Source organism: Rattus rattus, chromosome 11 (assembly GCF_011064425.1).
Source record: "Rattus rattus isolate New Zealand chromosome 11, Rrattus_CSIRO_v1, whole genome shotgun sequence".
Lineage (NCBI taxonomy): Eukaryota > Metazoa > Chordata > Mammalia > Rodentia > Muridae > Rattus > Rattus rattus.
The window spans coordinates 69,294,800-69,322,440 of record NC_046164.1 but is presented as its reverse complement, the minus strand read 5'-3'; the positions used below and the strand labels follow the sequence as shown (position 1 = coordinate 69,322,440).

Here is a 27,641-nt window from a genome sequence, read left to right as displayed (position 1 = left end):
GGATCCCAACCCATTCAGACTTCGCCCCGGGTGTGTGTGTGTGTCTCATTAAATCCTGTTCCTGCCTCGCTCTCCCGCGTCAGTTTCCCCTTTTATATTCACTGGGAAGGAAGGGAAGGTCGGCTCCATCACTCCAGTAGAGTTGCTCCAAGATCGCTTTCTCTTGGGCCTCCTTCTTTGAGATTCCAGTGCTGAGATGAGCTACAGTCCTACACACCTCCTTTAGACCGTGTTGACAGCTCTGCAGAGCTCTAGGAGCAGGTGCGGGAGGGTACCTGCGCTACCACCAGTCTGCGCCTGAGCGGAACACACAGCCTGCCGGGATTTGTAGTCCACACGTCCAACTGCGGTGGCGCGCAGGCGGGCGGCGGGAGCACAGCGCCTACACTTCCCAGGATGCGACCCTCCCGCAGCTCGACAAGGGGCGGGACCTAGCTGAGGGGCGGGGCAAAGGGGCGGGGCGGGAGCCCCGATCTGCGGTGGCGCTGCGGGCAGCGGGTACTGTGTGCGCCGAGCCGCTGGCCTCAAGCGTGCGGAGGATCGTGCCAGCGCCGCACCTGCCGGCCCGGTCCTCGGGCTGTCGCAGCACGGGACCACCCTACTGGGAGCTGCCGCTGACATGAGTGCAGGTGAGAGCTGCGACCGGTGATCCGTAGGCTCATAGCTGCAACCCCGGTAGGGTCTCGAGGACTAGGTATACCTGCAGTGCGTAGCTAATTTCTCTAGCTAATTCCTGAGCCCAGCGGCTCCACCCAACTTTTTTCTCCAGGGTGTGCAGCCCCGAAAGGCCGGCCCGCAGCCTCTATCTCTGAGCCGGGGGCGCGGAGCTGCGTACGCCGGAATCCCTTTCCACCGTGCCAGCTAGGGTGGCTGCCAGGGCTGTCTGGCAGGCGTCACTCTTTGCCTCTCGTGGGGTCCCAGGTTGCTTCAGTAAACGGATCCGGGTCCCAGTAAGGAGCCTGGGTCGCCGCTGCAGTCCTAACCGTGAAGAGAGGTGTGATGACAGGCGGAGCTTTGCAGCAGGGGACTCCGCCCTTGCGCGGTTCCCGCAGAGCCTGGGTGGTGGCGTCTGGCAGACCCTGAGCTCCCCAGGTTCGCTGCTGCAGATCTGAGTGCCAGAGCCTGTATGTGTGTCAGTCCCGGAGCTGTCTGTGCGCTGTGTCCTTCTAGCCCTTCAGTCCTGAGCGTCTCCGTCCTACCTCTCCCGCCGCACCCACCTACAGAGATCTGACCGCCTCTGTGTGATGCTGGAAAATCCCACATCCCTGCAACCCAGCAGCGCTTGTGCTCAGAGGGAAACTGAGATCTAGAGCTGGAAGACCTCAGAATCACCTCAGAATGCACCCATCTGACAGCCTCAAGAGTGCGGCTTGCTGAGAGGGCTGATCCTTTCATTCCTCAGGAGAAAGGGTCTGGCCTCCATTTTCAGGAGCTGTGGGATGACCAGACTTCAATGACTTGAGCTCTGACAAGTGATAGGGATTTGAACCCAGGGTTCCCTGACTCCAGCATGCTTCCCCCCAAGCCCAAGTTGCTACTGATAGCATTGTGGCCCTTGGTTACATTGCATAAACCAACGGATACAGCAGCTTCCTCTAGGAGAAAGTGGACAGGGAGGGAATGAGCTTGGGGGGCAGGTTACTGTAGGCTCCAGCCTGGAGTACCTCATCTTAGGGGACTGTCCCCTCTCCCTCCTAGCCAAGGAAGGAGGGACTTCTGCAGTGGATGTTGAGAGTAACTGAGAGCAAGTGGTATGGGAGCCCTCCCGAGATGGCCAACTTGTTACCTGTGGGTGTAAGGCGAAGGCATCCTCAGACTTGGCAGCACCTCCAGACATTTATCTGATGGCGGTGGGGATAATGGCTGGGTGTGTGCGGGTTAATTTCATGCTTTCAGACCATAATTGATACCTCTGGCTCTCCTGTAATCAGGAGCAAGCGTGGGTGCCCACTTCTTCTTGCATGTGTAGTTTTTGTCCCCAGGGGAGGAGGGCTGGGATGGTCATGGCAAGGAGACTGGGTTTTGAACTCTGACGGGTGTCCGATGGTCTACACTGGGACACCTTCCCAGTCTTGGCCTGCTCCCTTGGAACTTTGGTTCCCCTCTGAGCAGGAAACCCCTGCACGCAGCAGCCCCTCAGGAGTGTGAATGGTCATCGCCGTTCTGGGTGCTTTGGGCTCTGTTTGGAGATAGAGCACAAGTGCTGTCTGGCCCACCTGTGGATCTTGTCTTAGCTTTGGGCAGCATACACAGCAGGGGCTCACCCTCATCTACAGGAGGAGAATGGACACATGGGCCCCAGGGTGTGGCTGCTGTATCCATAGGCAGGTCAGGAGCTTTCACTGTCAACAGGGAAAGACTTCACCGCGCCACCCCAGGAATGGCTGGCACCATCCTGGAACCTGGCACAGACCAGTGTCAGGGAGTGATCCTGGTCAACCCATGCTCAGATGAGCAAGCAATGGGAGCTCCTGGAAACCTGTACTATGCCCTTGGCTAGGAATTCCTTCCCAACCGTGGTGAGGACAGAGTGGGTGCCGCTGGGGTATGACAGCACAGTGCTGCTCCAATGCTAGTTCTGGTGTGTCATGGAGGCCTGTGGATGCCACCCTAGCTGTGGTTGCCTGTTGGTTTCAAGTGACCAGGGAAAGGCTTACAGAGTGCCACAGCGAGGCAGAAGGAGATGGTGTTCCACGACACCTGGTCTTGTCCTAAATCCAGCGGACTAGTGCCGTTCTCTGTGCCTCAGTTTCCCCAGATGTATGGAGGGAACCTCTACAGTTGTGTGTGCAGTGTAAAGTGAGCTCGTAAGGTGGTGTTGGGAGTCAGGCTGCACTGCAGCCCGGGTGGCCACAGCGGGATAAGGGGGCTGGGAATCAGGAGTGGGTGTGATGGACCCTGTGCTGCCTCTGCCACTGTGCACTGGGTCCTGAGTACTGGGACCTGTGTACTTGCTAAGCCTAGGTGGACCTGGAGGTCGCGATGAACCTGGCTGAGCTAAGGTAGAGATGTGTGTGTGTGTGTGTGTGTGTGTGTGTGTGTGTGTGTGTGTTATTCTGTAACTAAGTGCCACAGACCAGGGAGCTTTATGAGAGAAATCTATTTTTTTGGATAATCCTGGAGCCAAAACAACCAAGATCAAGGCATCTGCAGATTGGTTTCTTTCTCCTTAGCTTGTAGACAGCGTCCCCTTCCTGTGTCCTCACAGAGTTGTCCCTCTGCGTGTCTGTGTCCTGAAATCCTCTTCTTCCAAGGACGCCATGCTGATTAGATGAGGGTACATAAGTGACCTCATTTCATCCTGATGACCTCTGCCAAAGCCCTGTCTCCACATACAGTCAGTCTAAGGTGCTGGGGTCAGGAGTGCACGATGAGAATTCAGCTCATAACAGGTGAAGGACTGGCCGCCTGGCTCAGCCACCAATCACTCCTGTGGCTGCTGTGTAAGCAGCTGGAAGGGACCCGAGGATGCTCCAGATGTACCCACCCCCACACAGGACATCGGGGCCTGGAGAAGGACAGGCACCCATCCAGGGTCAAGGAAAGTACTTTGTACATCCAGGAGCAGCCTGGCATTCTAATACACTTGGAATGTGGCGCTCGATCCTCCTAGCCCAGGAGTGGGCAGCATGTGGCCACAAGCCGTCTGCTGGGGTACCACTGACACAGCAGAGCGGGTCACCAGCCAAGGTGGGAAACAAAGAATGCTGACCCTCATACTTCCATCTTGGAAATATTTACAAAGCGCCTACTGTGTGTCTGTGATGCTCTAGGCTCTGAGACTGCAGCAAACGAGAACTTGAGGAAATGATCAGTTTCTTGAAACATGCATCCTAGGTGGGCTTGGAAGGCATTAGCAATCCATACGATGGCCCTTCAGTGTTAGCAGAAAATGCTTAGGAAAACCGATCTCATTACGAAACAGCAGAGGGGAGCTGGAGAAATGACTAAGAGTACTTACTGGTGCTTTTCTGGAGGTTGAGGGTTTGATTCCCAGCAGCCACTTGGTGGCTTATAACCATCTGTAACTCCAGTTCCAGGGGAATCTGGTGCCCCCTTCTGGCCTCCTCAGACACCAGGCACACAGGTGGTGCACAGGTACCCATGCAGACAAAACACTTGTACACATCAGAAATAAAATTAAATAAATAAATAAATAAATAAATAAATAAATAAATAAATAAATAAATGTAGCAGGGGAGTGTGAAACAGCACATCCCTTTGTGATCTCAGCTCTACCACACAGGGAAGAAAGCCTCAGCCAGAAAATGGCCGGCGTGGCTGAGGCAGCATCTGACAGCCACTTACTGCCTGCTCTTCTCTGTAATGAGATACAGAGTGGAAAGCAGGAGGCAGAGTTGTTTTGGTTCTGGGAGTGGTGATGCAGGGAAAGAGGATGTTCCACACTGCAGGAATCACTACCCTTCACACAGAGCACAAAGGGCCATCGTTAGAATGCCAGGCTGCTTCTTGCTGCACAAAGTACTATCCTTGACTCTGGATGGGTGCCTGTCCTTCTCCAGGCCTCGTTGTCTTGTGTTGCTGTGGGAACATCCACAGCATCCTCGGGTCCCTTCCGACTTACGCGTCATCCACAGCTGGATAGAGCCAAGCATGCACAGGAAGGTACAGCGTCCCATCTCCCCTAACAACCCCACTGTGGGTCAGGTGTAACCGAGAGGAAGCCCCCTAATCCTGAAATGTGTCAGGAGTCCCATCTGGCCAGGACTCTGAGGAACATGGACTGGCATTCTCTGGCTCCGTATACCCTGTAACCCCAACGTGACCTTTTTTTCCTGTGATGATCAGTGTTAATTTCTAAGCTAGCTATCCCAAATTAAGTTTCTGATAATGAGGTAGTTTTGTATCTTCTAGAATCAGGTTTGATGTTGATGGATGAGATCTTGGGAAGTCCTTTGATATCCCAGGAAAGAGAGTGTCCCGTGACCCTTTAAGTGCTCCTAAACCACCTGCCCAGCACACTGTAGAGCTCTGAGCAGGGGAGGGGGAGGAAGGCGAACCCTGAGGAAGGCCCCATCCTGTCACTGGCCCTTTAAAAGGGGGCACTGTCTATTCTCAGGGCCAGTCCAGGCCACAGTTGCTGACACTGGCAGCTGTTGGGAGACATGGATGCTGGCCCCATGCCCACCCTGATCTAGAGTCTATGGCTGTTCTCTGCATGGACGCCCTGAGCCCTTCCTTGTGCTTTCCTGTGGGCTGTATGAGCCTCATAGGAGGTGTGGGAAGACCATTCCTGGAATCAGGGCTCCTGGGCTGGCTTCTTCCTTCTGCTGTCCTCTATATTTCCCTGATCGTGTGTCAGGGTCTTGGGGGACCAAGGGTGCTAGGTACTCAGTACCACTGCCAGCTGCCTGACAGAGCCTCAAAGAGCAGGTAGAATAGCCACAGCAGGAAGACATTGTGACAGGCAGTGCCAGCTCCTGGATTTAGTCACTATCATGTGCTGTGATGGGGGCTTCTAGGCTGCTTCAAGCACGCTGGGCTACAACCAAGTTGCTGCTTAGAGCCCCGAGGCTGCTGGTCCCTGGCAGAGTAACTCGAGTGCCTCATCTCTGTTTACTCAGGGAATATTTCCACCACCACACAGCTCAGGGCTTCTAGGGTATCCACAGCACCCAGGTAGGACAGACAGGCTTATATGTCACTTCAGTAACCATGCTCACAGGGTGCTTCTTCAGGGCCTCGGGCCAGACCAGGGATCTGCTTTCTCTTGTATCTTCCTCATACCTCACATGTCTAGCGCTGGGGTTCCCCGCACAGAGGGGAAACTGAGGCCTTGCAGGTACCAGCAGTTACCTGGTGTCATAAAATTGGTAAGTGGAGGAGCTGGAATTTGAACCCCAGGGAGGCTGGCACAGCCCCAGCTGCCCTGTGTCTCCCTGATGAAGTGGATTGTGTCTGGCCCTTCTCCACCTGGGTGCCCTGGCCAACAGCTGGGGAAGTTTCTGTTGCCTGGTGATGTGTGGATGATTGCTTTGTGTGCATAGGTCTGACCCTGGAGCTTACCTCAGAGCTTCTTCGAGGCGTCTGCTCCTGTCTTCTCACCTGAGACAGAGCTATGCTCCAACTTCCCAGTTACAGGGCTTGCTGGTGCACATCTCTAGTGGCCTCCTCTGCCTTCTCTGAAGTCTTGCCCTGGGGTCATTGATCCACACTTTGACAGCTCTGGTCACAGAGAGGAATTCTTACAATGAGCAGCTCACATGCCTCCCTATAGGTACCCCGGACTCCAAGTTCAACATTGACCCCTGTCTCAGATTCCTACAGCATGCATGCATGCCTTGACCCTCCAGAGTTTCCTGTCTACTTGAAGGAGGCAGTCATTACACTCAGATCTCTTCTGGTTTCCCCTGCCCTGCCCTGCCCTGCCAGGGTCTACCTTAAGGCAAGTTATTGTCCCTCCTTGTGACTTTGTGTACTTGCGTGCAATAACAGGGTCACCTTGGAGTGTGTGATCCTGCATGAACATGACATCTGTTTCTGAGGCTGATACCAGTTCAAGTAAATGGGCTACCAGCATTCCTCATCTGACGTCTTCACCATGTCACCTTCGGGGGAAGTGTTTTGGCTTTCATGCTTTGGTTAGGATTAGGATCTGGAAGTGGAGGGACCCAGGAGCCTGACAGGGAGGAGAAAATCTGAGTTTCAGTAACTGCCTTTTTGGCTTGGTGGGAAGGATTAGGGCAGGTGTGGGGTGGGCTTTTAGTCTGAGACCTTCACGTCTGCTCTCTGGCTTAGCATGGGGGCTGGTCCTAGATGCTCTCCACCTGGAGGCTTTTGGCTGATGGTGAACTGGTGTGTCCCAAGCAGGTACTGTGTGAATGCTGTATCAGGGGTCTCATGCCACCTGCTCCATGGCTGAAGAGTTTCAAGTCTGAGGGCAGTCTGTACTCTGTGGAGAGCATAGGGGCCCCTTGGCACAGTGGGACTCTAGCCCCACTGTTAGAGGTGCTCCTCCAACTGCCCTTGGCCACAGTTTGCCCACCTGTGAGGCAGAGTCAGCACCTGCTTCAGGGGATTCATCCAGACCTGGCAAGTACTTGGAAGCAGGAGTATAGAAACATCTGGAACATCCTGCCCCACTCGGGAACACCCAAACTTGTCCTCTGCTCCAAGTCAGCTTACCTCCGAAGCCATTTTGCAACATGCCTTCTTCTTTTTTTTTTTAACTGCTTCTTGGTCCAGAACCGCCCCAGACTTGTTTATATCTCTGCTCTCTAGGGAGTTTCCAGTCAGTGCATCGGCTTATCCTCAGAGGCAGAGGCACGGTGTGCTGTGTTGAGCCACGCCTCCCGAGTTGAGCTTTCTAGGCCTTGGGGTCTTGATACACAGCAGCAGGGAGAAGCTGTGAGGCAGCACGCTGGCATAGAGCTTGCAGCAGTTTGTCCTCAGGACACAGCGGGCCTCAGAATCCTTCTCAGTGCCTCCAAGCCTCTCCCTGACAGTGTTCCTGACAGGGGAGGTGGCTCCTTGACACTTGGCTCTGGAAGAGTGAATGGGTACAGTAGGGTCCTGCCTCATGCTTGGCCCCTCTGTCACTCAGAGTACATACGCTTCTCTAAGACTTTCAGGATCTGACATGACAAATGACACCTTCAAGCCCCCTCTTCCATTGGTGCTTTACTAGACACAAGATGCCAGCGAGGACTGCCTTCATTGTCGCCAAGATGACTTGTGACATTCCAGTACTTTGTCCTTAATGGTCTTGGCTTCAGTTATGAGTGGGTACAGGAGGGAGGGGAAGCTTCTGGTTAATAAGGAGGGGACCCTAGAAAGCTGGAGGGAGAGAATGTTGGGGGAGAGGCAGAAGGGAGCCTTGGGATGGGGGGGGTCATCACATTACCACAGGTGATGGTGATGGGGTTGATTCTTCTGCAACACCCTGGGAACATATTAATATTCTCACAGCCCCCTGAGGAAGCTGGGGTCTTTCTCCTAGCCCAGTGGTTCTCAACCTTCCTGGCACTGTGATCCTTTAATACAGTTCATGTTGTGGTGACAACCCCCCCAACACAACCATAACATTATTTTGTTGTTACTTCACAGCTGTAATTTTACTACTGTTATGAATCATAATGTAAATATTTGTGTTTTCCAATGGTCTTGGGTGACCCCTGTGAAAGGGTCATGATCAATTGTCTGTCCTGGACTGTGACTTCTCTAGGAACAGGGTTGGTTTGAGGAGCTTAAATCCCACACTGTCCTGGGTCCGGGGAGCAAAACTCCCAGAGGTGAAGGAAGATACAGGTGTAGGTAGGTAGGCAGGGCAGTGGGTAAGGAGGGAGAGGGGAAGGGGGAAGGGACAGGTGAAAGAGTTACACTAGCAGGGAGGACATGGGGGAGGAGGAGGAAGAGGAGAAAGGAAGGGGTAAGGGGTAAGAAGGGAAGGGGAAATGGATGAAGAATAGAGAGAGAAGGAAGAAGAGAGGAGGATGAGTAAGGGGAGGAGTCACCTTGAGGGTGTCGTCACCTAGTGTTTCTGGCAGAGTTTAGGTTTGGTCTAGCCTCAGCCTGGTTGAAGCTTCCTTTCTTCCAAGAATCAAACTCGGCCCCTAGTTAAGCTCAGAGCTGTTCCAGGATGCTCTGGAAGTCTTCAGTCACAGTGCCTCTGTCTTCACTCGCCCTGCTTGCCTTCTCCCTGCCCCCTACCCCACCCCAATCTGGACTTTGTCTGCTTTTCCACTGAAGTTCTGGCCTGCTCCAGCTGCACATGACCACAGAGCCTCCCACTCTGTTATTTACACTGTTGCCTCCTTCCTTGGCTTTGAACCCACGGACTTCCCTGCTGAGAACTCAGGTCAAGTCCTGTCTGCTGTGCAACCCAGGGCTGTTACTGACCCTCTCTGGTATGCTTCATCGCAGACAATGTGAGGACTGGATCCTGGCTCCCGGGGGCCTCCTGTCCTAATTTTTGGAACTCGTCACTGTGTCAGCTTTACATGGGCAGAGGGAGTGTTCAGATGTGAGTAAATGAGGGCCCTCCCGTGGGGACATGATTCTGGGTTAACCAGGTGGGTCTTCGTTGGTGAGAGGCAGGTCAGAAGAGATGGGAAAGTGACAACCAGAACAGACCAGGAGGGGACCTTCTGGGACGCTGGCTTCAAATATGGAGGAAGGGTCAGGAGCCCCAGGATGTGGGAGGCCACCAGGGCAAGCAGATCTTTTCTGGACGGGTCAGAAGAACCAGCCTTGCTGCCCCTGAAGTCCTCCTCCACATCCACCCCAAACCATTTCCCCCATGGGGAGAGCGGGATCTTGTTTTAATGGACATCGTAGTGTCCATTTGAACATCATTCTTCCAGGAAGCTCTTCCTACACTGGTGTGGGGCTGAATGTGTCCCTGGCACTTCTGAGGATAGAAGCCACACGAAATCCTTCACTGAGGTTTTGTGTTCCCAGGGTGAGGTGAGGCACAGCTGGGGCTGGGGATGATCTTTTTTCTCACCCCTGAGCCCCTTGGGTTTGAGGCTGTTTGTGTCCTCTGTCGAGCATGGGACCTGGCTGGCTCTAGATGCTGGTGGCATTGGGACATGATCTGTAGTCGGGACCTTCTTGGTCACTCTGGCTCTTGTCCCCTCTAGCCCTATGGAGGGCTGGGATAGAACAGATGTGTCCACTAGCAGCCTGGGAGACAGCGGTCAAGCCTGGCTGGTGTGTAGTTGTGCCTCCCACGGTCTCTAAGTTAGTTAATACATGCCTGTTTCCGCTTTGATGGCTGTCTGCATTCCATGGCTTGTAGCCGCACCAGGCCTGCAACGGTGTCTTCCATCTTCCCACGTGACCTGCTTGTGTAAATTCCCTCTGCTTCCTTCTCATAAGGACAGCTGCCATGTACCCCCAGACAATCCTGGACGACATGGGTTTTAACTTCGAGGCACCTTAACCACACCGCAAAACCCTCATATCCACACGAGTATCATAGTGCCAGATATTTCAAGAAGGAAAATGACATCTTTTGGAGATCATTAGTCAGTCAATACTGTTTCTGGAACATTCTGTGGCTGGGGTGGACACTTCTTTATACCTATAGTCTGAGAATGTGAGGGTAACTTTTCATAGGGTGAAGGCTGTTTCTCTTGATTCACTAAATGTAAACACTCGGTGTGCCCTGAGCCATTTCGATAGCCGGGGGACATGGCTGTCTCTTAGAAGCAGTTAGGGAAGCACACTGAGCCTTAAGTACTCAGGACTCCTGAGAGCGGGGTGCTGCCTTGGGAGATGCCAGAGAGGTGTTGCTCCCAGTATGGCTGGAGGCTGGGCATCAGAAGCCACAACAGAGGGAGGACTATGTCATCAACTGATGTCTCCGGTCAGAGATAACAGGCCAAGCGAGCCAATGTCTGTTTCGACGGGACCTCCCAGGCCTCCAGGCCCTAAGACCCTGCTTTAAGTACTTGTATGTGGCTTGCTCTTAAGAATATTTGCTGAGATAGAAATTAAAACACAGAATTTTTTAAAGTTATTTAATTAAAAGTGTAATAAGCTGCTCTCGTGTGAACCCAGGAGCATAGTTAACGAGTGCAGAGTCGCTCTGCAGATCTGTGAATCTCGTTAGCACCTGGATTCACAGTGACCAGACTCTGATGTCTGGTCCCATGATTGTGACATCACATGTGCAGCCTCTGCAAAACTCCACTGCAGTCTGGAGACAGGGAGGGTGACTGTCAGCTCCTGTCAGCAGCGGAAAAGACCTGCGGCAATCACTTCTAAACAGAAAATGCTTCTGAGCTCCTCCTCACAGGGCTCCCAGGACCCTCAGGCCTCTGCTGAGATGTAGGTACAATGGTGGGAGTGTGTGGCAGGGTAATTCTGCTCACCTCATGACAGAAAAGCAAAAGAGGATGAGGAAGAGGCTGGGGTCCCACTGTGTGCTTTGAGGACACTCCCAGTGCTCCCTTTGGCCATACCTCCTTAAGATTATGCCACCACCTCCCAATAGTGCTACCTGAGGACCTAGCCTTCCTTACTGAAGCCTTAGAGAAAATTTAAAAACCAGATTATAGCATTCCTGCATGATGCAAAGCCTTATATCCACCTCAGGGTGCAGACTGCACCCCTCCATTCCCAAGACCCAACATGTCTCTTTTGTCTTACTGCTTCTTGCAAGTCAAAAATGAAAATAAAAACAACAAAACCAAATGAAAAGTCAGCGTTCAAGACCTCTGAACTCAAAAAGTCTAAGCTGTGAGTCCCTGTTTGTTTTTTTGGTTTTTTTGTTTTGTTTTTAAAGGACAATAAAGAAAATTATACTTTCTGAGGTAAACATTTTTATTTGAAATGTAGGAATAGGAAAATAGGAGGTATTGGCCTAATGCAAGATCCAAGCACAGCAGCACAGACACGAAACCCTAAATCTGCATGGCCAATATCTGAGGTAGACTGTAGAAGGATGCAGTCTCCCCTGCCCCCGAGGGCTTAGGCAATTCCACCACTTCAGCCTTGGCTGTAACTCACAGTCTCTCTCCAATGGGTTTGTATGTTATCTGCAGCTTCTCTCAGCAGCTCCTGGGACTGTTTGCAGAAATTCCAGTCCTGTAGCTTTGGCCTAGCCTTTTTGGGCCTTCCTTTGTCATGCCAGTGAAAGCCATTCTGACCCAGAACCCCACATTCTGTACCTCTGTGAAGCCAGCATCCCATGGACAGTCAGAGATCTGTGAGCACAAGGAGTTGTTTCAGGGCTGGCTTGGACCACGGCTGCTACAATGACTTCTGGGTGCCTTGTTTGCCCAACTTAGGTGGGCTGGGGTACACAGGGCACTCTGGTGCCCTTTCAAGAAAGCATTCTGTCCTGGAAGTTGAGGCATTTTTGCCTTGTTTGTTTCTGTTCTCTGTACCTGTGGTAACTTCTGTAGACACTTGTCTATCTCTCAGGAGCCCTGAGCATATTGTGCCTAGGAGTTAGAAGCCATAGCCTCCAGTTAAAATTTGACACAGGGTCCTTCTGTCCAAGCTGAACTTTCCAAAGTTCTTTGCTCCTCTTTGCTCCTCATTCTTGTTGTAAATCTGGCTAAATGCAGCCAGCAGTGTCCACGCTCCAGCTTGTGATGTCATGCCAAAGCCTGACTGTTGCGTGGCCATGACATGGTTTCTGTCAGATAAACTAGCCGGTCCTCTCAAATGCTGTCAGGATATTGAAAATTACAACCATATTCCTTACTGAGATAAAGCAAGAGAGGCCACTTGCCCACTTCTGGGTAAATCGTCCTCAGCATAGACTCCACTATGCACATTTCCCGTAGCATCCTGATCTTCTGAGCTCCTCAGGATCTCTCTCTGAGCTTCTTCAACAACTTGCAAGATCTCCTCTAGCCCATTCCTCCAGATGCCTCCAGACACTTCGCTCAGCCTGTAGGCTCTTCCTCCTGCCTCAGTACAGTCACAGTCAATAGCCTCTAGTACAATTCTGTTAGTTTTCTGATGGGATCACAAAATACCCAAGGACATTTAACTTATGAATAGAAGAACATACCTATCTGGATCTGGAGTTTCAGAAGGATCAGGACCCTCATTGGGCAGAACCACTGTTTTTAGTCCCCTGATGTTGTTGATGGTGATGATTGGGCATGTGTGGCAGAAACACTGCTCACCTCACAGGCGTGAGGCAAGAGGAAGCAGAGAGGTTGGGGTTTCACTGCCTGCTTCAGAGGCTGGGCTGGTTACTGGGACGTGGGCCTGTGGGGGTCATCTGTGCCAGTAGAGGTGGGAAGACCCACCTTAGGGGTGTCCTGGACTATGTAAGATGGAGAACGTGAGCTGAGCACTAACATTCACACATCTCTTTGTTTCCTAATTCCTAAGCCCCTGCTGCCGCTGCTTTGACCTCCTGCTGGGATGGTCTGTGTCTTGAGCCAGATCCAACTTAAGTCAACCCTTAAGTTGCTTTTGTCAAAGATTTTCATCACATTGGCAGGACAAGAAATGAAGACAGGAGATCAACCCTAGTGATCCAAGGACCTCCCTCTGGGCCACATCTCATTAGGCCTCCTCCTCCCCATAGGACCACCTTGGGCCATAAGCCTTGAACACTCAGTATCTGTCTTAGCTAAGGTTCCATTGCTGGACCACAGCAACTCTTATAAAGGACAACATTTAATGGGGGCTGGCTTACAGTTCAGAGGTTCAGTCCATTATCAATCATGGCAGGGAGCATGCAAGCCTGCGGGCAGACATGGTGCTGGGGAAGTAGCTGAGAGGGCCACATCTGGATCCCCACGCAGTAGGAAGAGACAGTGACTCACTAGGCATGGCTTCAGCTTCTGAAACCTCAAAGCCCACCCTCGGCGACACATTTCCTCCAACAAGGCTACACCTACTCCAACACATCCCAATTGTGTCACTCCCTATGACCCTAAGGAGCCATTTTCATTCAAACCACCATGGTATCCTAACCATAGCATCATCCAATGTCCAGAACATTCTAGTCTTAGTAGCAAAATGGTCTTGGCCTCAGTAAGCCCCAAGAATTTCTTGGGGAATACTACGAGACTCTGGACCGCTCTAAGAACTTCTGATCAAGGATGGAATATTATACACTTTATGTAATATTATACAATATTTTATAAAGTGATACTGAGGGGTAAATAGACCGCCTGTCAGTGTCAATGATCAGTGCAGACTTCAGGATATGTTTGTACACAGTGCTGTCTTAGAAAGGTGTTTACAACAAGTACGTCCGAGGGAAATCCATCAAGAGGTAAAGGCACGATGAGTACTCTTCCTTTACTCCTAGCTCCTTGCTTCTCCGCTTCTCTGAGCTGATTCATTTCAAGGCTGGGTGAGTGACAGTTTTGCTCAGACTGATCTCAAGGACACTCCCCTAGAGAGCAGCCATTGGCTTCCCTACCCATAGCTGGTATTCTACACTCACTGCAGAGCTCTGAGTAACACCTGGCAGGCTGCCAGCCCAGGAACCCAAATGTTTGTGTGCTGTGATCTCTGCTGATGAGTTCATCTGCGGTTATAAACGAAAGAGGGGCTCCCGTGCAGGAGCACATTTCATGTCACTGAGGAGAAATTAACTGCTGTCCTGAAATTCTGCGTCCTTGCTCAGATGGAAGGCTTACCTGGCAGAGCCTCAGTAGAGAGCTAAATATACCCCGGGTGTGGCAACCTCAGCAACCCTGGCTGCTGACCGGGCAGGTCCCCAGGGAGCCATTGTTTATCTCTCAGCAATCAATGTCTATGTTTTATAGCATCCGTGGGTCCTGGGCACTCTGGGGACATGTGCAGGCATGACCTCCAACCCTTACAAATCCCAGTGCTGTGATGTCATCGCTCCCATTTGCAAGTATTGTGCTCCAATTGGACATGAAGTGTGGCCTGCCTAAGGTCATGTGATAGGCAGGGCTGGGCAGTGGGGTCAGACCTGCAGGCCAGGATGGTGTGGTTCCCACCATGCTTTTCCAGTTCTGAGGCCAGTGAAGGTGGCGGCCCTGTGTCTGATAGAAACAAACCATCTATACTGGTTAATGCGGCCATCAACTTGATAGGGTCCAGAGACCCGGCAGATGCACCTAGGACCATCTGGGAGGCAGTTTGTAGATTGGATTTACTGGGGAGGGGAGACCCACCCTGAACATGGACTGGGTGCCATATGGCATAGGAATCATCGGTAGCAAAGCAACAGCTTCACCTCCCTAAGGTATCACCCATTTTACAGGAGGGCATACTGAGTCGAGGGGGAACCTTCCAAGTGATACTCAGCCTTGGGCTAGCCTTCTGTCCAGATCCCTTCTCCCTTCTAGCCACCCCTTCCCACAGACAGAGTCAGCACTCAGAGGCAGGAGCTCCTGTTTTTCAGCCATTGTGAGACAGGGACATTGTGGTGCTATTATACACTGAAAGGTACCTTCACCATGGAAAGGTGAGTCCTCCTTTTTACTTGAAATGGGGCCTATGGCTCCATGGCTGGCACCTTGGAGAGTGCATCTGACCATAAATTGGAATCTTGAGGTGATTTTTATCTCATACCAGGGGCTCTGGGGCCTCTTTCCCCCTGGTGATCTGTTCTAATCTAGGGCATCTCCTCTTTCTGACTCTGAGCCCCCTGGCACCTTGAGGCTCTATAGGGCTCTGCTCAGATCTGGGACTGCTCAAGCTACCAGGGCACTTGTCTAATGCGGGTGGCCAGCTGGGTACGGCCTCTATCCATGTGCCCAAGATGGACATGACATTGACTGATATGACACTTACCAGGAGACATGGCTTCCAGACCTTAGCCTTCTGCAGAGGTAGCCCACACCCTGCTGCTCCAGCGTCCTTAAAACAACTGGTCCCTAACACAGTCAATACAGTGGCTTGAGACAATCTGACAGAGTCACTTCTGCGTCAAACCCTGGCCAGGATGCCATTCCTCTCTCAGAAGTCTCTATCCATTGAGGACGACACACAAGATGTTGGCTACACATGGTGAGAAAGAACTCAAGGTGGCAGTGGGTAGATCCTGACCTCAGTGAAATTCTGGCACGTTGCCTGGAGGAGGTGGTATACCATCAAAAAAGAACTTGACAAAGTGGTGAGAGAAGGGTCCCTTGCAGGAGGAGTTTCTGGAGTAGCTCCATTTGTGCCATCTGCCTCTCGTGCTCCCTGTCTTTTGTGTTTGTGGGTACCACACTTGTATGTGGCACCATGAGACCTCTCAGTCCTGGGGTTCCCGTGAGGCTGTGGTCAGTGAGGACCCAACCCTAAAACAGGGGTGGAAGTGAGGAAGACAAGGAGAGGCCAAATGCTCTGAGCACCAGCAATGTAGATTCCTGGGTCCCCAGGCTGTGCTGACACTGCTGGCCGGTCCAGGGTCTGCACTGTCCACAAGCCCCACCCCCTTTGTATAAGGGTCATTCTGCTGATCTGGCCATAAGGACTAACATGACAACATCCTGTTTAAGGTGTTCTGCCACAGAGGGAGGAGAGGACAGAACCAGGAGCTGGTGTGACTAAGGGAGGACCTGGGCATTTGTCATTACACATGGAAGGAGACAGGTGCCAAGGCCACATCCTAAGTCTTCTCCCAGCCCCCTCTCCCCACCCCACACCAGGTCTTATTGGGGTCCATTCAGGTTCACTCTCTGCTGTAGGCAAGGGGCTCCACCCAGCTCCAGCAAGGGATCATACCAGGCGAAGGGCATGCTGGGGCCAGGGGTCATGAACCCAGTGCTATATGACTTGTCATGGGCAAGGCTTCTTGTTGGAAACCCTCGGTCCCTTCCCTGCCCGTGTCATGGCCACAGTCATGCCTCTGGGTTGCCAGGAGCCAACAGCTAGCCACAAGCAGTGCAAGCAGTTTAGGAACTGTGCCAAGCATAGGTAGAAGCCATGGCCTCAAGACTCGGTCCTTCAAGCTCAGGACTGATGGGACCTGGGACACATGTTCTCCATACCTGTAGGTGCAAGGTCACTGTAAACACTTCACCAGTGTTCTTCCTGGGCGTGGGGGATTTGAAGTGGGGCTTCTGTGTTGTCCCCAGGTAGGGTGTATGGCAGTAGTGATACAATGCAGAGCCCTTGCCCTGGGGGAGTTCCTGGCTAGGGACAGGTGACCGTGGTGTACAGAGCCACACAGACCGTGAGAGCCAGAGATGTAGGAAGGGCTTAAACTACTTGGAGCCCTTGCTCTCAGTTCTATAAAAGGGGGTTAGTCAGGGAGGGGGAGAGCCTGCATCCTAAGGGCCCATCTTATCCTGGGGGCTGCAGCAGCTCAAGGCTGAGGGGAGGGGCCGGTTACCTCTGCTTCTCCATTTTGCAGGCCAAGAGCCAGGGCCTGGCACTGAACAGGCCTTCTTCTCCCACTTAGGGAGACTGGATCGTTCAGAAATCAGCCACCTGACCCACATCAATGTACTTGTGTGTGTGTCTGGCAAGAGCCATTTCCCCAGGTGCCCATGAACTCTGGTGGGCAGAAATGAATTGCAGCGAGAGCTCTGAACTCTGCAGGGAGGCTGCGGTTTGCAGGGCAGGAAGAAGCCAGCAATTAGAGGAGGTCGAGTCTGGGGCCTGGGCCTGTGCGTTTATGATCCATGATTACAGCTTCCGTTTGCACAGGGCTGACTGGAGTTCCATTAGACTTTACAGAACATCCTCAGAAACACGAAGGGGCCTGGGGGTTGAGGGAAGAAAGCCAAGGGCGCATGGCTAAAAAGAGGCCAAGCTGGGATCAGAGGCCCAAGTGCCTGGCCCTTCCCACCACTTTCTGATGTTTTGTGACATCTGGACTCTTAGCACTTGAGTGACTTGCGTGGATAGGACAAGGCCGTGCAGTGGGAGGCTAAGGGGAGGGGGCGTTGTTTGAGGCTGGGCTCATGCTGAGTGAGCTCAGAGAGGAGCCCTCAGGACCGCTGGCTCTGCTGTCCGTTATGGAGTTTCTAAAGGTATTCTTTAGCTGCTCAGGACTCCTCCACTTCTAAAGTAACTCTTGGCTGCCGTTCCCTGACCCTGACCCTGAAGGACGGGGAATCTGGTGTCTCCTCTGCTGGCTCTAGTGATGTCACTGAGGAAGCTGGCCTCTGCTGTGGCTGTGCCCTTGCCCGTGTGTTTTTAAGGCTCTCCCCAACCCCATCTTTACTACCAGCATAGAGCCAGGTAGGTGGACAAGGCACTCAAGAGGTAGGTTTGTTTTGGAAAGAGCATGTGGGTCCTCGTCGCCCGAGGAGGACTGTTGCTACTGTCAACCTCCTCCAGCCTTTCTCTGTGGTCCCTGAACCTCCCCTGGCTTGGGCACCATACCTGTTCTCCTTCTACAGCAGGTCTGTCCCTGCTCAGTGCTTCTCCACTGCCCGTGCCTGGCTGTGACTCAGCCATACTCTCTCCTGTCTTCTGGTGGGAGCAGCTTTCGTTTTGATGTATTATGTTTGATTCTTTTAAATTGTAAAATATTGACGACGTAAATTTTACCATTTAAACCATGTTTAAGCGCCCAGTTGAGTGACATTAGTAGGTCATCCATTTCCAGAACTCTTTCATCCAGACGGTGTCCTCACTAACCCCAGCCCATCTCCCAGCATTCTCTGTTCTGTCTCCTTGTATTTGCTGTGTGCCCTTAATATCTCGTATGAATGCAACTCCCCCCGCCCCCGTGTTTGTCTCTCAGCAGCTAGCTTTTCTCACTAGTAAAATGTCCTCAAATTTTATCCATGCTGTAGCAGATAGAAAAATGTCCTCCCTTTTTCCCGAGACGGGGTCTTGCTATATAGTCCAAACTGGTCTGAAAGATGTAATCCTCCTGCCTCAGCCCCCCAAGTGCTGAGATTCCAGGAGTGTGCCACCACACCTGGCTGGCCTTCCCTTTGAAGTCTGAGTTCATGGCGTGGACACTATTGTGTTTGCTCATGATGATGGACACAGGCTAGCAGCTACTGTTGGACGTGGTCACTGCGTTACAGCGAACCTGGCATGGGATATTTGATGTCCCTGATTTTGTGCATATCTCAAGTAGAACTTGCTGTGTCTTGTGATGCTTTGGTATTTCGGGGACTGCCATGTTGTTTTCTGTAGTACCCGCACTGTTGGGCCCTAGATGGACTTGTTTCTGGGGATGGCACCCTCACAGTAGCTTGGCTGAGGAATGCCTTCCAGCTGCCACTCCCTGACCTCTCCTGTAACCTTCTCACATGGCCCTACCATGTTGAGTTTTGGAGATTTCCGCTCAGGACTCTCTTGCTTCTCACAGCCACGCCTTTGCACAGGCTGTTCCCTGTCTCTTGTAGCCTTCCCTCCCTGTCCCTGTCACCCACCCCCTCATGATTCCCCATCTGGTGGCTCCCTGCTGTGCTCTTCTGGGAGGGTGCTGGAGCAGGGTAGGGAGCGCTCAGCTGTTGGCTGCCCTTTGCTCTTCTGTCTCGACTGACACAATACTGTCTGTCTGCCTGTCCAGAGTCTGCCTCAAGTCCTCTCTGTCTATCCATTTAATCAGGCACTCCTGGAAAGGGGATGCCTCCGCCAGCTGTGGATGTTCTGATCCTCCAGCTTCTGAGGCACGGTGGGGCTTCAGTACCTTATGGAAACTTCATGGCTGCACAGTACTGGGTCAAGTGTGCAGACATCTGGGGACAGCAGTACCAGGCTTCAGGAGGGCCTGGAGACCCAGCATGGATTCTCTCCACCCAGAAGCTAGAGCTCCAAGGCCCAGACAGACTCTGTCCGATGAGGGCCCATGCTAGGTTCCTGGCTGGTACCTTCTTGCCAAGTTCTCTAGCTTTCTTTCGTAAGGGCATTCCTACCTCTCACTACTCAAAGCCTTCCACCTAACAGTCACCTTGGGGACAGGTCTCGAGATGTTCAGCCTGTGATATCCAGCCTCAGCATGGCAGACCCCGGGAGACATATGAGCACTCTGCAGCCACGGTGGCTGAGGCCTGAGCTAGAAAACCAGCTGCTGGCTCTTGAGAGTCAAGTTGGGCCCATGGCCATGCTGCTTGGTGCTGTATGGTGTGGCTCAGTGGTTTGGGAGCAAGTGCCTTGTGCCATATCCTGCATGTCTTGTCTCTGGCCCCTTCATGTCTTGGACAGTGGACATTGTTGTCAGAGTCCATAGCCACCATATTGTCTGGAAGCCCAGGGACTCTGGGAGATGATGGGTTGCTGATCCACAGACCTCAGGGTAGCATGTTGCATCTCTCTAGTTATCCCTGTAGTGCCCTATCCACTGTATGCCCCAGGTACAAAGTGGCTGCAGACGGTTTTATGTATGTTTGTTTTTTAATCATGGAATTATAGATACAGCACAGCGTCACCCACTGAGCCATTTTAGGATTGTGGCTCAGGGGCACTGAATGCACCGTCAGTATAAGCATAACCTTCCACCTCCAGAACTCTCCATCCTATATAATGGAGGCCGTCATACATGCCTTTAAGCCCAGCACTCAGGTGGATATCTGTGAGTTGCAGGCTAGTCTGGTCTACAGAGTTAGACCTCATAGTGAGACCTCATGTGAAAACCAACTGAAGTGGTCCTCTTGGGACTAGCCCACTCTTTCCCACCTTGGCCTGACCCTCACCATTCTCCTTCCTCTCAGCATGAGTTCTTCCCACTGGGGCCCTCAGGAGTGGAACCACACCATCCGTGTTCTTTGGTGACTTAGCCTAATGTCCTTGGGGTTGACCACGGGTGCTGTTCCACCGAACACGTCTGCCTCTCCACATCAGCCTGTGGGCAAGCAAGCAAATAGGGCCCCATCTTATTGCTAGCAGAACAAGCTTCTGCTCCATCAACTTTCTCCAGGCCTTGACAAATATGTATTTTTGGGAAAAGATTTGAAGCACACAGAGAAATTGTAAAAAAAAAAATTATGGCAAACACCCTGTGACCCGCTCATTGGGCACACTGGCTGCTGATACATTGTTACAGTTTGCTCTTCCCTGTCCTGAACAGAAAGGCAACCTATTTGGCTCACGGTGCCCTCAGCAGGAAAGTCCGAGAGGCATTTGCTGGCACCTGTGAGGGCCCCCCAGTTGCGTGGCATCATGGTGGTGAAGCATAAAGGAAGCTTAAAGCTGGTTAAATGCATTAACATCTGGCTACTCGGATGGCCTGGTGTCATAGCAACCTTTGCTTCTGATAACTCATCCATGTCCCAGGGCCCAGTCAGCCCATCCTATGAGGCACGCATCAATCCTTTCCAGGGTGGAGTTCCTGTGACCCACCCGTTTCCTGTGGGCCCCACCTCACGAATCTCCCACCACCTTGGTACTCTTAACTGGGGATCAAGCTTCCATCACAGGGGAGGGCATTCATGGATGCCCTTAGGTTGGTTTTCCTCTTTTCCCTGGAGACCCTGGCTAGGCTCACATCATGACTGGCTGTCGTAGTTCTCCTTCATCTGTCCTTTATTCTAGAACCTTCTCCACCTCCCGTCCTTTTGCTTTTGTTTCATGTCACTGATGTGCTGGAAGAGTCCAGACCTGTTTGCTTCTCATGTCCTGCACTGGTTGGTCTGAGTCTGTGGGCTTGCATTGACTGAGCACCACAGGCTTCAGGTAAACACACTGTATGCACCCTGCTACCATGACATTTCCTTCAAATGGCTCAGCACGCACCTGGAGACGGAAGGGGAAGGACATTCCTGTATGTGGGGTGGCTATACAAGAATGCCTTCTGCCAAACCACCCTCCCCAAGAGCAGTCCAGTGCATACCCACACAGAAAAGGGGACAAGGGTCCTTGTTCCACACCAAGGGTCAGGAGTGGCCTCTTGGGCACTGGCCTCTGAGCTGGATGCCAGGGCTCTGGTAGTACCTGATCCTATTTGTAGCTTGCTTAATTATATTTCATACGTAGCAGCCAGTGGCCTTCAGGGGTTTTAGCCATGCCCTAACCAGGCAGGACACCAGTCTGATGGGAGTTGAGCATGTCGTTGTCCCAGCCCTGGGCTCCTCAGTGCCCCTTACCTGCGCCTTTGGATTCCCTATCCACTCCTTGTTTGCCTTCCTTCCAGTTGCTTGTCATTTCCTTGTTGATTCAGGAGATGGCTGGAGTGTGGCATGCGTTGTCATGGCAGCTGCCGAGTGGACTGCATCTTGTCACCCAGGGAGAGGAGTCACTTCTGGTTTTAGTCTGGCTCATGGAGCTGGGAAGGGTGTGTGCTGAGGGTTCAGGGCAGCGGCTTCCTGCCGGAAGTGAGCTGTTGTTGGAGTCAGGCAGGGTGTGGTAGGGAGCGGCCTCAGAAGCGGGGAGTGAAGACTTCAGCTCTTCAGATCTGTTATTCACTCGATTACCTTGACAACCTATGGACCTGATGTTGTGATAGAATTGTGGTTAGCGTCCAGACGGACCACACCAGGCCAATGCAGTTCCACATGAGAGAGGTTTATTGTGGGGAGAGGGGACAAGAAGGGGTGACAGAGACAAAGGGGGAAAAGAGAGAGAAGAAGAAGGGGTGAAGGTCAGGAAGGGTCTGCCTTTTATTTAGGCTATGACGTAACCACTCGCAGGTAAAGGTGGGAGATAAACCAAATGGATGCTGGGAATGTATGACGATTGCCATGGCAACAGATGCGCAAGTCCCTGTCGCCTATGGGGGACATCATCATCGCTGGGTCGGAGGCGATCTGCAACCAACTGTAAAGCTGGTTCCTGATGCCAACACCAGAGATCCCTCTGTCCTTTATTCAAGACTTGCCCTGGCTCCTCCTACTCTGTGTCTCCTGGCCTCAGGACCCTTCCATCCCTTCTGTAGGGACCAACTCTTGCCTTCTTTACCTTCTTGTTATCATTTGAAGGTTAGTTTGACTGTCTTCATCCCCTAGAGATATCCTCTGCCCTGAGCCTTCAAGCAGCTGGGAGCTCACCTCCAACCCTCTCCATACTATACTGACCAGAGTCGGCCTGGCAGGTTGCTAACCTGCGAGTGATATGTAGGATGAGACCATACATACCTTGCCAGTGGCACTAAGCCCAGCTCCATAGGCCCTCCCAAGGCGCTGAGAACAATAGTATTCTGTATAAGAAGAACATCTGTCCTAGGATCTCTGCTGTCCATTGTCAAGGTTGTACCACTGAGGCCAAGAGCTATTGATTCCTTAGGGGCTCTGGGCATTATTCTCAGGGGACTTGTGTGGTGCACTGTCCCATGGGTTGATGTGTAGGTGAGCACAGGTGGGCCAGCCTCCAGAGTGAACAGAACAAAGGAACATGGGGACAGGCAAAGGGGTGGGACTGAGGAAGGCTTATAGCTTATGCTGAGCTGAGGGGTTTCCTCTTCATCTGAGAGGACTCATGAACCGCCTACAAGATGCCATTTGTACAGGGAGTCCCAGGCAAGGAGGGCAGGGATTGAGGTCAGTGGTGGCAGAGAGGATGAGATGCCCTGGAAGATGTGAGGAGAGAGTGATATGGATACTGATATCTGGTTCTAGTTGATCCAACCCTGATGGTCACCTTGATGAAAGTGGGAAGAAGGTTGTTGGAAGGGAGGGCCACGCTGCAGAGACACCCCCAGTTTCCAGCCTTAGCCTGCTGCAGACATCTAGTCAAAATGAGTTCATGAAGCTGGACTGGAATAGGGTCCCCCATCTAGTCTGACTGTTGTCCTTAGAAGAGGGAAGGCAGATGGTAGACAGAGCCAGGAGGCCATGGGGGTGGTACAGCCACAGACCAATGACAGCCTGATGGCCTGTGACTAACAAGGCAGGAAGGAGCTGGGGTCCTCCCTGGGTCACAGGGGAAATGTGGTCCTGGCGTTCATCGACATGGGGCCTCTGCTCTCTGTGACTGTGGGAGAATCAATGCCTGTTATTCATGGGATTTTGTGCCAGCTGGCCTGGATATTGTCAGGCACTGGCAGGGAAAGGCTGTCCTGAGGGCCAGCTCTGTCCCAGCACACCTTCTCCTCAGCCTCCTGCAGCCTAGGTGGGCCACATCCCTGATTTACAGATGGACAGACAAGCCCTAAGGAAAGGTCTTTGGGTCCAGGTCACAGGTGCTGGGTAAGAGAACTAAAGGCATCTGGGTGAGGAGAAAGTTTGCTGTGGTGACTGAGAAGACAGCAGTGAGCTGTTTCCTGGCTGTGACAAGAGTGTGTGGGTCTCCCAGGGAGGCATCCGGCAGGCAGCTGAGCTGGGGATCCAGCACTTAGGACTAACATTCTCTAGGCAAGGTCTCCTGCTCCTCCAAGCCTGAGTTTGCTTGTCCTTGAAGAGGCGTGGATGTCTTGTTTACTTTAAAGTCACACTGAAAATCTCTGGCATGTCATAACCTGTTTCTGTCACCTGAGTATGCTTGTTCAAAAGGGAAGATGTTAGTCTAGTTAGAGAATCCCTCAGCTGAAAATATAAAATTTAAAATGCTCCGAACACTGAACTCGCAGTGCGACAGCACTGTGTCACAAATGGAAAATTCCGCAGCGCGAATCTTCATTTCCATGCACAGAATTATTTAAAATATGATGTCAAGTTACATTCAGACTACAGAAGAAAGACCTGAGGTTAATGAGTCTGAGCTTTAGGCCAGGGTCCCTGGCAACCCCACATTATGCATATGCAAATATCCAGAGATCTCATTATGCATATACAAACACACATACATCCTGAGCTCAGAAGGACTTCGGGAAGCCTGAGTGCTTTCGGAAGTTAGAAACCCGGAAACATCTGTGGTCCTGGGCATCTTGGATCATGGATGCTCAGCTGTAATCTCAACCACTGATTTATCTGTGATCAGTGGGAATCAGGACACTGGGGTGTCAGGCTGTAGGGGACAACATGACAGTGAGAATAAGGGCTCCCCAGGGTGGGACACTTCCCAATCCATCAGTAGAGTTCAGTAGAGAGAGGGCTTAGATGAGCTGCACCCTGACATACAAACCTTTGCTTCCACCGGCAAATGCCTCTCTCCCAGAAACATCCAGGCTCCCGTGGGTCTGAACTGGCACCTATGTGCTTCTCGGGTGCAGGCGGCAGCCTTGGGAGCTGGCATGAGGGAGAGAACAGAGAGTAGGTGAAGTGTCTGGGTGGGGTGGGGTGGGGTGGAGGCTCTATTTTGGGTGTATGTAAACAGCTCACCTCTTCCCTTTAAATCTTGCTTTTTTAGCCTGCCCGCTCCCGGCCAGGACAGCTGTGGGGGCTGGGATAGGATGTTCCGCACTGCAGGTGGCGACCCGTCTCTGGCGTGAAATCAGTTTAGTGGGTCGCAGTAGCGGTGCTTTATGTAAGGAGTTGAACTGAATAGGAAGTGGCAGAGTGCATCCCTCACAGTAAGGACAGGCGGGGGAGAGCTGCTCTGAAGAGGCCCGGCAAGTACTTTAACCAAATCATCGCCAAGTATGGGAGGTTGAGAAAACAACGAAAATCAAACAAACAAACAAAAAAAAAAACCAACAGTAAAACCAAACCAACCAACCCAGCCTTCCCACCCACAACCGTCGTCACCTTAGTTGGAAAACAGGAGTATTGCAGGCGGGATTATGTTAAGAATGCTGAGAGAGGAGATGGCGCACAGGATCATGAGATTGACCCCCCTCAACCCCGCCCTGTGCTGTCACAGACATTTTTACAAGAAAGGGGAGCATGTAGAGGGAGAGTATAGACAGCTCCACAGGGCAGGAGAAGCAAGGATGAAAACTATCCTTAGTCTCCAGAGAAGTCTAGCCCTGCCCATGTCTGCACTTCCTGGTGACCTCTCACTTGGACTCTGGTCCCTGGATCTGTTGTTCTAGTCTACATAGTCTCTAAGTACCTAGTCTACAGCGATTTGTCCCTAGTGACCCAGGGCACTAATGCATCCACAGGAGAACAGCCCAAGGTTGTAGACATTCATCGACAGTACATTCTGTTTTAGAAAAGATTTATTTATTTACTTTATGTGTATGAGTGTTTTGCCCGCATGTATGTATATACACCATGTATATGCCTGGTGTGCACAGAGGGCAGAAGAGGGTGCTGGGTCCCCTGAAGCTAGAGTTACGGATGGTTTTGAGCTACCATCTATCTGGGAACCCGACCCAGGTAAACTGTAAGAGCAGCCAGTACTCAGAACTTAACTGAGCCATTTCTCCAGCCCCAACCATGAATTCTTATCACTTGATGAAGGTCTGCAGTGGGCTGGAGATGAGCTGTCCTTGCTGGGTGTGGTGGGGGCTCTGTTCCTTTTCTCTCCTCTCTCCTAGGCCCACAGCTACCACATGTGTCCTGCTACATTAGCAGAAGCATAAAGGAAGCAGGCGTAGCCAGGACTGCTGGCTCAGGCTTGGAATAGGAATGGGTTACATGGTCACTTCTGCCCATGAACAGCCATTGGTCCAAGCCAACCACATGAATTTGCCTGCACCGAGTTGTGGGACAGGAAAGCACTCCTAATAGTGAGAAGCTGTGGATTCTAGAGGGGTGAACTCCACCTGTGGGGGTTTAAATAAAAATAGCCCTCATTGACTCATGCTTTTGAATGCTTGGCCCACAGGGAGCAGCACGATTAGGAGGTGTGGCTTTGTTGGAGTAGGTGTGGCCTTGCCAGAGGAAGTGTGTCACCTTGGGGGCGGGCTTTGAAGTCTCCTATGCTCAAGCTACGCTCCGTACACAGTCTCCCTCTGCTGCCTTCAGATCAAGATGCAGAACTCTCAGCTCCTTCTCTAGCACCATGTCTGCCTGCACCCTGCTTTTTGCCATGATGGTAGTGGACTGAACCTCTGAACCTATAAGCCAGCTCCAATTAAATATTGTCCTTTATAAGTGTTGCCTTGGTCAAGGTGTCTATCTAAGACTCTACCCACCACAGGTAAATACCCCTGTGTGTCGGGGTGCTGTTTGTGATCAGCTCGGAAGCCACTGGGCAGTGACAGTGGACATGGTATGAGAGGCTCTGGCCCCTTATGTCATCCCCAGAGCTCAGAGGTTTTAGGACTGTAGTTTCTCTGAGACCTTCTGTGTCAGCATGGGAGGGTCTATCTAGGATAGGAAGAGTGGCTCAGCACTTCCCCTCATATCCTTATCCCAAATCCTCAGGAAGAAAACGGGGCACATCCTGGAAGACCTGGTGTGGGGGAAGTACTCTTTCCCCAAGCCCAGGCCAAGATCCCTTATCCCTCAGCCAAACAGCCTTTGGGAAGGAATATGCAGATTACACATTAGCTTAAACCAACTAGGTCTTAGCCTGGATCTAGAGGCGGGGCTTCTCTCGCACAGTCACCCTGAGTTGGACAGGTAGACTTTGTAATACAGCTGAGAGGGAGGTCTGCAGAGGCAGATGCTGTCAACTCCTGGGGCCCCATCACCCCACTGGTGAGCAGAGAACCTGATGGGGACAAAGTGCTTCAGCACAGAAGTGACTTAAAGCTACTCTTGGGTCTATACCATTCCATCTGTGTCCTGTTCAGAAAGCTGGAGCTAGGGAATCTCCCAGGAAGCTAGAGCTAGGATCCATGTTCCAGAGAGATGCTAGCCCACTGCCCCCCATTTCCCTCCAAGGTGCATGGGGCAGGGTGTAGACACATAACTCCGCCCACAACCAGGACTCAGCTCTAAAGCTGCGATTTCTCTCTCCTTTCCTCCTTCTCTTTCCCGGGCTCATCTCCACCCCCAGATATGGGCAGCACTGATACCCTAGGATCCAGGCTCTCCAGGAAGGTGACTCATGACAACTTCTGCCTCCCTTCCGTCTCTGTGGCCCTGTTTCTGTCCCTGAGGTCCGCCAGCCACTGGCAGCTATTCCTATGCCAGGAGGAGATGCTGAGTATAGAAAGTGAACACTAGGGGTTGGGGATTTAGCTCAGTGGTAGAGCGCTTACCTAGCAAGCGCAAGGCCCTGGGTTCAGTCCCCAGTTTCCGGAAAAAAAAAAAAAATGAACACTAGATGCAGTGATCCTCGGTCCTCCCTCTTTCAGTGAGCACCGGGCATGTGTAGAGGATGGGTGGGCCTAGTTTGCCCTGTAGCATCCCTGGGATAACCTGCCCACAGGGCACTGACTTCACCATGCCCAAAGTGTTACTCTTAGCACTTGGCATCCCCTGCATACAGGGCGCTGGAGGCCAGCCTCACCATGCCTACGGCATCTGTCTTTCCACTTGGCACCCCCTACAGTTTAATAGCTCAGGAAAGCAGGGCTATAACCATTCATGTACAGCCCTTGATGGTGCTCTGAGGGCAGCCAGGAACACTGGTGCAGACTACTACAGGGAACCCCGAGGGGTTGTAAGCTCACTGCC

At 52.2% G+C, this 27,641-nt stretch overlaps 1 protein-coding gene across 8 annotated transcripts in view; it reads left to right on the top strand.

Moving 5' to 3' along the window:
* The first annotated feature begins 466 nt into the window (after window positions 1-466).
* Ablim2 (actin binding LIM protein family member 2) overlaps window positions 467-27,641 on the top strand; it is a 124,909-nt gene continuing 97,734 nt past the window's right edge. For 6 of the 8 annotated variants that reach the window (XM_032917141.1, XM_032917136.1, XM_032917138.1 and 3 more), the window contains exon 1: window positions 467-629. In XM_032917141.1, coding sequence (XP_032773032.1) covers window positions 620-629 — 10 coding nt within the window. In that variant the 5' untranslated portion in view covers window positions 467-619. The remainder of the gene's footprint in view (window positions 630-27,641) is intronic. The other 2 variants (XM_032917142.1, XM_032917139.1) reach the window with 1 other exon arrangement.